This window comes from Trematomus bernacchii, unplaced genomic scaffold (assembly GCF_902827165.1).
Source record: "Trematomus bernacchii unplaced genomic scaffold, fTreBer1.1, whole genome shotgun sequence".
NCBI classification, from domain to species: Eukaryota; Metazoa; Chordata; class Actinopteri; order Perciformes; family Nototheniidae; genus Trematomus; species Trematomus bernacchii.
Genome location: NW_022987598.1, coordinates 504,486 through 515,000, shown reverse-complemented (window position 1 = coordinate 515,000; position 10,515 = coordinate 504,486). Strand labels below are relative to the sequence as shown.

The following is a 10,515-nucleotide window of genomic DNA, read 5'->3' as shown; positions in this document are numbered from 1 at the left end:
CTTCCTTCAGACTTCCTTACAGAGCCCCTCCTCCAACACACACGAACGCGCACATGACCAATGAGGGCACGAGATAAGTTTGTGCACGAGATGGAAGGCTGACAGGCAGGTAGGCCATCCAGTTATTTTAGCCGGGCCGGCTCAGATGATTGGTCGTGCTTTTTACAGTACTACGGCTTCCACAGATGACATGTTGTATGTATTTATTGTCAAAGCATTTAATGTATTCATTGCTATCGGGATGTTAAGAGCATTCCATGGAATATAACAAGTGTTTCTGAAGTGAATTACCTACCCCACCTTTAAGTTTATACAGTAGCATAATTCTCTTGTTTCATTTCATTATTATTTTTTGTATTATTGTTTTACACGTTCGAAATAAATCAAATCAAAAAATCAAACTAGTGAGTGCATGCTTATTAGAAGAAGCCTGAACAAATATAATAAAAATGTGTCTAAAAATACATTTCCTGTTTGTCTTCCACTTCCTTTTAGATTCAAGATTCAAAGGTTTTATTGTCATATGCACAAAGCTACAGTGTATAAATGGCAATGATCATGCTTGTCATATGTCTATCTCCATAGAGGCTGAATCATCATGTTAATCACATAGCTATCATATGCCTAAAACAGTCCTGATGCTCTTCTAGGTAATCATACATCCTGTCATGTACACAGCTACAGTTGGGATACCTTTGTTATCATGTGTACTCTCATATTGGAAGAGTACATTCACTATTTTCCCAACACTAACAGTGCAGTAAAAAGAGCTAATTAAATAAGCAACGAGCGTGTCTCACCGGCTGTCTCTGTCCCACAGCAGCAGGCGCATGTGGTTGACGATGGACGACTGGCCCAGTTTGACCTGGATCCCGGCACGGCAGTCGTCCTCGATGGGATGTCTGGAGAAGCCGTGGTCCAGGTCGTAGTTCTGGGTGTCTCCGTCCAGCAGAGCGGACTTCAGCTCGCCTTTCACCACCTGAGCGCCGTACTTCATGGTGGCTATGTTCTCCTCGGGGACTGAAAACCATTGAAGAAGAAGAAATTATTAATGGATGAGGTAATAAGCCGGACGTTGAAGCCAGTTTTCATAGTGGCCAAACGGCGGTACTACAGAATCTAAATATCTTTATTAGTCCCACAGAGCCAAAGACAGCTTAATGTTAACTAAGAAGCATGCATAAAACAAATATTAAAGATACACAAATGTAAGAAAATTAAACAATTTACAAAATACACATCTGTAACAGTTCTGAAGATGTAGCAGCCAGGTATATATTGCACAGGAATTAACGGCATATATATAAATATATTGCACATAGTTGGTATTTAACAACACGGGGTGTTATAGTCTGTGTTGTCTGTCTGTATGAAGAAGAATACATTATTAATGGCGGAAGTAATAAGCCCTCAGGAAGTGCGGCGGACATTGAAGCAAGTTTTCATAGTGGCCAAACGGCGGTACTACAACTCCCGTGCCAAAAATACTTCTTCCCATTGACTAACATTGGGAAAGAGACGTCTGTAAATCAGCGGATCATTTTGTATAAGCTAAATAAACTACCCAGTATGAACTATTTTATAACCCTTATTATAATCATTAGGTCCTGAAAGCTGAATCCAGATTTATTTTCTCTCCATTCATTCTACTGAGCCGAGAGAGGGAGCTTGGGGGGCGGGGCTTAAGGGGTGGGCATTTTACGGCCCGCGGGCCACATCCGGCCCGTTGGCCGGCCTTGGCCGGCCCGTGTGAGGTTGATCATAAATTATAACATAATGAAAAAAAACAGCAACCTTTTCAACATAAAAGCAACACAGCTGTATTGCTTGCATGGCGTAAATACTTTTCTAACTGTGTTGCTTTTATTTTGAAAAGGGCGCTGCTGTTTTTTTTATTTATTTACGTAAACGCGCATGCCGTGAACAGCTACGAGTGATGCTGGCCGGCTAGTCCTCGAAATGTCCGCTAAGGGCAAAAAAAGAAAGATCGATACTGAATGCCGCGTTTTCAACAAGACATGGACCGCTAAGTATTTATTTACAGAAGTGAAAGGTAAAGCTGTGTGTTTAGTTTGTGGTGCGCAGGTCGCTGTGTTCAAGGAGTACAATTTGAGTCGCCACTATGCTACCAAACACGCAGATAAATACAAGAACCTGTCTGAGGAAGAGCGGGCAAAGGGGTCGGATGCTTTGCTAGCTAAGCTGCAAAGCCAACAACACATTTCCACAAAACATTCCACATCCAGAGATGCAGCTGTCAAGACGAGTTATGTCTTAAAAGTTAACCGTTTTCGGACGAAGAGTTCATTAAGGAGTGTTTGTTGGACACTAATATGCCCGGAGAAAAAGGAGGCATTTGAGAAAGTGCCGCTCTCCCGACGCACTGTTACGAGGAGAATTGAGGACATCGCGGGAAATCTGGAGCTTCAGCTGCAGAACAGAGCGGTCAACTTTGACTTTTTTTCCTTGGCTTTGGATGAGAGCTGCGATGTACGTGACACTGCCCAGCTACTCATCTCCCTACGTGGGATAACTACAGACTTCAAAATCACGGAGGAGCTGGCAGCCATGCAGTCAATGAAAGGTACAACAACAGGGAGTGATTTGTTCACGGAGGTAAATGCATGTGTGGAAAAGTTGAGACTGAAATGGGACAAGCTGGCAGGCGTGACAACGGATGGTTGTCCAAATCTGACAGGGAAAAATGTTGGACTATTGAAGAGAATGCAGGATAAAGTGACAGAAATTAACCCTGAGCAGAAATAGGTATTTTTGCATTGTATTATACATCAGGAAGTGTTGTGTAAGTCAGTGTTAAAAATTAACCATGTTGTTGATGTTGTAACTAAAATAGTTAACTTCATCAGGGCAAGAGCATTGAATCACAGACAGGTTGTTGCACTTTTGGAGGAAAGTGAGACTGAACATCGTGACATACCCTACCATGCAGCTGTCAGGTGGCTCAGCCTGGGCAAAGTGCTGAAAAGAGTATGGGACCTGAGAGAAGAGATTCAAGACTTCTGTGTGAAGAAAGGAAACGACATCACACAGCTTTCAGATGCAGACTGGATGGCAGACCTTGGTTTTGCTGTAGATGTGACTGCACTAATGAGTGAACTAAATGTCAAACTGCAAGGCAAGGGCCTTTTTGTGCATGACATGTACAGTGCAGTGAAGGCTTTCATGAGAAAGCTGCAGCTTCTCTCAAGCCAAATGGAGGACAACATTCTCACGCACTTGCCAACACTGAAGGAAGCCACACCATCAGCTGATCACCTCCAGAGGTACTCATCCATGTTAGAAGCACTGCATGGTGAGTTTTCAAGGCGATTTAAAGACTTCAAAACAGTTGAGAATGAAATGAACATGATCTTTTCCCCATTTACATGCCATGTGGATGATGCACCCAGTGATGTTCAGCTTGAACTCATTGACCTGCAGTCTGACACACTTCTGTCAGAGCACTTTAGGTCAGTCTCACTGCCTGAGTTTTACTCTTCCCTGAAAGAGGAGAACTTTCCACACATCAGGAGACGTGCTCAGAAGATGAGGGTCCTCTTTGGATCTACCTACATATGTGAACAGACATTCTCAGTGATGAAGTTCAACAAATCCAGATACAGATCCTCTATCACTGATGATCACCTCTCAGCTGTCCTTCGCATATCCACCTCAGACATTGAACCAGATTTCCGTGCACTTGTTCAAGCCCAAGACAGACTGGATTTTTCTCACTGAACAAGTAAAATTAACTGAAAAACAAAAATCAAAAGCACTCATTTCTTTTTGTATAAAGCTGATTAATTTCTTATCTTTAACATACTGTAAAACACCTTTTCAGTATTGGTATATTGAGCAGAATTAAGTTCAACTTATTTTTGATTCGGCCCCCCAACACAGCTCGAGTTTCTGAAGTGGCCCCTTGTAAAAAATAATTGCCCACCCCTGCTCTATAAGCTACATACAGGTACTTCCGCTCTGACAGCAAGGCATGATGGGTAATCTGTGACGTTTTGCTCTCGAGAATCTCAGGCCATTTTGTCTTCATGCTCCAATGAGCAGCTCTCATAGGAAAGAACGAGGCCTCCGACGCTGTATCCAGTTCTTATTAAACATCCATGTGAAGTAATAAGCCCCCATGAAGTGCGCCAGACGTTGAAGCAAGTTTTAATAGTGGCCAAACGGTGGTACTACAACTCCTGTGTCAGTCCGTGACATCACTGGGCCCAAAAATACTTCTTCCCATTGACTTACATTGGGAAAGAGACTGAGTACTTCTCCCACCTCTGGTAATATCTATGGAGAAACAGATGAATAAACTATATAAAGTGCTTGATTAGATGAGGAGCACTCACTGAGCATGCCGCGGTAGTTCAGGTCCATGTTGCGGCTCTCTGACCGGGTCTTGATGGCGTCCAGCAGGTCGTCGGGGCTCAGCAGACATGACGGTCGCACCGTGTTCAGCATCTCGGTCAGAGTCATGAGCGGCAGCCGCACCGCCGCCATCACTTCCTGGGTGTCCACGCCTTCCTCGTGCTGCCGGCACCAACGACTCAACGCCAGGAAGATCTCCTTCTCTGTGGCAGCAAACGAGTCCCGGCTCACCACCGTCAGCAGGGCCGTCTGCAGACAGAGACGTTTACTTAAAGGTCACCTATTATACAAAATCCACTTGTTCATGTCTCTTCTACATCAACATGTGTCCCCTCTTCTTCATGTCTCTTCTACATCAACATGTGTCCCCTATTTTTCATGTCTCTTCTACATCAACATGTGTCCCCTCTTCTTCATGTCTCTTCTACATCAACATGTGTCCCCTCTTCTTCATGTCTCTTCTACATCAACATGTGTCCCCTATTCTTCATGTCTCTTCTACATCAACATGTGTCCCCTCTTCTTCATGTCTCTTCTACATCAACATGTGTCCCCTCTTCTTCATGTCTCTTCTACATCAACATGTGTCCCCTCTTCTTCATGTCTCTTCTACATCAACATGTGTCCCCTCTTCTTCATGTCTCTTCTACATCAACATGTGTCCCCTCTTCTTCATGTCTCTTCTACATCAACATGTGTCCCCTCTTCTTCATGTCTCTTCTACATCAACATGTGTCCCCTCTTCTTCATGTCTCTTCTACATCAACATGTGTCCCCTCTTCTTCATGTCTCTTCTACATCAACATGTGTTCCCCTCTTCTTCATGTCTCTTCTACATCAACATGTGTCCCCTCTTCTTCATGTCTCTTCTACATCAACATGTGTCCCCTCTTCTTCATGTCTCTTCTACATCAACATGTGTCCCCTCTTCTTCATGTCTCTTCTACATCAACATGTCTCTTCTACATCAACATGTGTCCCCTCTTCTTCATGTCTCCTCTACATCAACATGTGTCCCCTCTTCTTCATGTCTCTTCTACATCAACATGTGTCCCCTCTTCTTCATGTCTCCTCTACATCAACATGTGTCCTCTCTTCTTCATGTCTCTTCTACATCAGCATGTGTCCCCTCTTCTTCATGTCTCTTCTACATCAACATGTGTCCCCTCTTCTTCATGTCTCTTCTACATCAACATGTGTTCCCTCTTCTTCATGTCTCTTCTACATCAACATGTGTCCCCTCTTCTTCATGTCTCTTCTACATCAACATGTGTCCCCTCTTCTTCATGTCTCTTCTACATCAACATGTGTCCCCTCTTCTTCATGTCTCTTCTACATCAACATGTGTCCCCTCTTCTTCATGTCTCTTCTACATCAACATGTGTCCCCTCTTCTTCATGTCTCTTCTACATCAACATGTGTCCCCTCTTCTTCATGTCTCTTCTTCATCAACATGTGTCCCCTCTGTGTAAAGAGACTCTGGAAGTTTCAGGAACAAAGATTCTCTCTCTTTTTGTCCTGATCCATTTCTATAAAAACCTGTCTGAAAATGAGCTGATCAGATTTTGGCCACTTTATGATGTCATAACGATGTTTTGTCTTGTGTAACCATTAGCCAATCACCAACCAAGGTACCCCCCCCCCACCTTATCACCTGAATCTCCTCCTAGAGCACCATTGAGTTCTTTGTAACCAAATATATCTCAGAGGGGCGTGGGGAGGGGCTCCTTATTTTCATCTAAAGTAACAGACAGAGAATCAGCACTTTGGAAACAGGGCTGAAACAGAGGGGATTATGGGATGCTGCAATGATCTGTTTGGTGTTTCAGCCAATCAGAGACAGGCTCTGTATATATCTGAGACCTGTAATATATTGATGAAAAACAGTATAGGGGACTTTTAATGATCGTTTCAAAAGTCAAAAATACTAAGCATGTTGTGCTTACAGCTTCTTAGTCAAGAGTATTTGTTTGTACATTTAAATACTGTACATAAAATACTTTGAGTACTTTTTTTTTTAAATGTCTAATTCTTCTATTGAGTGTTGGTTTAAGAAGGTAAGAATGTGTCAATACATGACGCGTTTCCTCATACGTCAACATACATTTCCTTGATTCAAAGCAACAATAGTAGTTCTCCGTGTAATGAAATATAACAAAAAGATTGTGGTCCAAAGACTATACTGCTTCCCTGTCTAATCACCCCCTGCCATATAAAGACACAGTGTTTCCCACAGAATTTGATTCTATTTGTGGGGGCACCGCACCCCCCCCCGCACCCCCCCCCCCCCCCCCCCAACCTTCCGATCATCAGCCCACCTCACTATCTATTCACAACATTTAAATAAAAAAATATTATTATTATTATTTATTTTTTATGAGATCCATTTGTGGCGGACGATATTTATTTGTGGTGGCCCGTCACAAATAAATCAATGTATGGGAAACACTGAAGACATGTCTGGCACGTCCTCCCTCACAGCGAATATTTGAAAGCAAATACACTTAAATTAACCTACTTAGTATCTAAATGAACATTTTTTTAAACCCTATTCTAATTCACAAAAACGAAAAGTTAAGTCATTTAAATCTAAATGCATTTAACAAATATTCAAACAATAATAAATTGAAGTAAAATGGCTTGAATAATTATCGGGTTAATCCGAATGATGCCACCTCTCACCTTGGAGAGCAGGAGGAACATGATCTACTATCCAGATTACTGTAATATTTCAAATCAAATTTCACGATTATTTCCCCCCAATGAAAGCATGAACCTCTCACCTTGGAGAGCAGGAGGAAGCTGTCAGAGTTCAGCACTTCGGGTGCGTGTCGGTCCATGAAGGCGCAGCAGGCGGCACTGAGAGCACTCAGAGAATAAAGGCTGGCCACATCGAACACCGGGCAGACGTTGTTGATGTGCAGGATGGTGCGGAGGAACTCGGAGGTGGAGTCCTCTAGTGGCTGGAGGCCGTAGCGGTGCGCCAGGCCCAGGAAGTCCAGCAGAACCTCCTCGCGGGCCGAGCTGAGGCTGGCCCGGCCCGTGTACAGGTAGTGGAGCAGCATGGAGAAGGCTTCGGTCCGCGTCTCTTCCAGACACACCTCCGCCTGGGGCTGGGACTCTTTCATCCCGCCGTACAGCAGGGCCCTGAAGCAGACACAAGAAGAAAACATATTTTAATCGTCCGTCAGTAGGGGCTTGGACTGGGAGCCGTAGGGCCGCTGGTTCAAGTCCCTGAACAGACCTAAATATGGAGTGTGGACTGGTATTTGGAGAGGTCCCAGTTCACCTCCTGGGCCCTGCCGTGGCACCGGACACCCTCCTTCCCCCCCCCCACTCCCCATTGCTCCCCCGGGCGCTATCTATCCATCCATCCATCCATCCATCCATCTATTTCTCTATCTATCTATCTATCTATCTATCTATCATACATTTTCTTAAAAACGGCCCTGAAGAAGAACAAAGTGTTAATATTTTCATCAGTGGTCATTCATTTTCTTAAAAAACGTTTTACAGTGTTAATCTTTAGGTTGTTTGTTAGAGCAGTTTCCTAAACAGATTTTTGTATATTTACATTTGGTGTAAATACTTAACACTAACAATACTAGACTTAAAGGTCTCCTATTATACTATTTTTAGGCATATATTATAAGTCTCAGATATATAAAAAACATGTCTATGATGTGTTTTGCTCAAACAGATCCCCCATTCTAGCCTCATATTCCTCTGTTTCAGCCCTGTTACTAAAGTGCTGATTCTGGGTCAGTAGATTTATATAAAAAAATAGCTCATGCAGGAAAATTCTTCCCAGATACTCAGCTAAATGCTGCCGTGATTAAACGCCATATCATGTTCCAAACCACATCAAGGATTACTTCTGAAACAGTATGGAGCTCAAATGCTTTCTCTCTCTTATTTCCTGCTTCTTCACACATGCTCTCCAGTACAGGTTAGCTCTGAGTGTTAGTGATGCTAATGTAAACAAAGACCATATTACGTCCAAAACAGTCGGACATTGTTTCTGATAGCAACTTTCTGATAGGGCCGTGGGTGTAAAGCCAGCCCACATTTCAGATATTACGTCATATCGGACGCAAATCTGGATCAACTCCGTTGTTCCCCCGTTTTTAGAGATTTGGGTACGGAGGAAAAGAGAGAGGGTTTTATTTTCTGACTCTGCGTGAGTTCCCTGACACACCGGGGACACATATTTATGTATAAAAGACATCAAGAAGTGCATTTTGCATGATAGGAGACCTTTAGAAAAGGATGTGTAGGATTGACAGAAGATAACCAGTGCCAGACACTATGTTTTTTTTTGTTGACATTTGTACTTGCCTGAAGTAGTGGCATCGAGCAGCCAGGATGACCCTGTGTGCAGGGAAGCGCTTCCCCTCCACGATGAAGGTGACATCGCTGTACTCCTCTCCGAGCACCAGGGCGCCCAGCTGCTCCGACAACAGGTGGATGTGGTCGATCTCCGACACGGAGGCCAGTGGACGCAGAGGGTGGCTGTTACTCATGGTGGACAGCTGCCAGACTCACATCTAGAACAGGAGGAAACGTGTCAAACTGAAAGTAAACCAGGCCTTTGGAAAAAACCCAGAGGCACAGCATTTCATTTGACAATTTGTAGCTCATCTAAATCTATTTTACTTGTATAAAAGGTAACTTCTCCTGCACTACTTGCACTTTCAACAATCTCTTTCACTATTTTATTTAAACTCTGTTTCTTCTTGCACTATTTGTATTGTTTTTTCTACTGTTTGATGTCTTTATGTTGCATCGTTGTAGGATCCAGTGATACTATTGTCATTGCCATATCTAAACTGTGACTGTGCATATGACAATAAAGCCTTTGAACAGTACAACTGTAATGTATATGCCATCCTATTTACTTTGCACAAATGTTATTTAAATACTATCCTATGTACTTTGCACACATTTAATGCACATACTATCCTATTTACTTAGCTCAAATGTTATATTTATATTATCCTATGTACTTTGCACATCTTAAATGTATATCCTATGCATTTAAGTTTCTGCTACTGTAGTATATGTCTATATGGATGTGCTATATACTTTGTGATTTATTTTCCACTGTAGATATGTATATGTTTGCTGTTTATGTTCATACTTTATTCTACCTTTTAAATATGTGTATGCCTGAACACATTGCTGCAGTAACAGACGAATTTCCCAATTATCAATAAAGGGATCAAAGTATCTATCTATATCTAACAGTAGCTAGCTTAATGCTAACTAGAATACCATAACGGCAGGTGTAAACACGTGTAGCTAACTTAACGTCACAAACCTGAATATAAGCCAGTGTATGTTCTTATTTTATAGCGAAAAAACGGCATTTGGCAGGTTATATAAAGAGTTATTTAGCTGATAGTTTGAGCTTTTTCTTGTTTACAGTCGCTGTCATCTGACACCCGAACAGATGCTAAGCTAAGCTAACAGATTCATATATATCTAGTTTATGATAACAACGTGCTTTAATCTCCTTTTTCTGTCTTCTTTCTGAGTTTCAAACTCACCGAGCTGCACACGGTCACTCCTGTGTTGAAGTTTAGAGGATTTAAACGAGGATGTTTGTCCAAAATATGAGAAAATTCAGCCCCAAATTCACAATCCTTCCAACATCACACCAACCGGAAACCACTTCTGGGTCAACAATCAAGCACTTCCGGTTCGCGAGACAGTTTTCAAAATAACGGTCCCTCAGAATAGATAGGCAAGGCAAGGCGGGTTTATTTATAGCGCCTTTCAACACAAGGCAATACAAAGTGATTTACAAAGATTACAAACCGTAAGAGCCTTCAGAAGATAAGATCTTTATTAACTGGTTTATCTCAAAACTGTAACTGGTACTCGATGTGTATTTTGTAAATCAAATCAAATCAAGTTTTATTTATAAAGCACATTTAAAAGCGATTTTTGGTCGAGCCAAAGTGCTGTACATGTAATAAAAACACATTACTACAATCACAATAAAAGACAATAAATTACAACAGATATATATAAAAAAATTCCGTAAAATGTAATTTAAGTACTTTTATCTTTAATATTCTGTTATGCATGTTTCTTTATTAATATTAAGCTATCTTTGGCTCTTTACTTGCTGTAACA

General features: G+C 42.1%; 1 protein-coding gene across 1 annotated transcript in view; it reads right to left on the bottom strand.

The window, feature by feature from the left end:
- The window catches only part of btbd9 (BTB (POZ) domain containing 9), a 16,909-nt gene extending 6,864 nt beyond the window's left edge, over window positions 1–10,045 (bottom strand). Inside the window, exons 1-5 of the mRNA XM_034130635.1 lie at window positions 9,924–10,045; window positions 8,713–8,921; window positions 7,158–7,521; window positions 4,356–4,623; window positions 801–1,020 (exon numbers count right to left, since the gene is read on the bottom strand). Of these exons, the coding sequence (XP_033986526.1) occupies window positions 801–1,020; window positions 4,356–4,623; window positions 7,158–7,521; window positions 8,713–8,897 (1,037 nt within the window). The 5' untranslated portion in view covers window positions 8,898–8,921; window positions 9,924–10,045. The remainder of the gene's footprint in view (window positions 1–800; window positions 1,021–4,355; window positions 4,624–7,157; window positions 7,522–8,712; window positions 8,922–9,923) is intronic.
- Window positions 10,046–10,515: the final 470 nt, after the last annotated feature.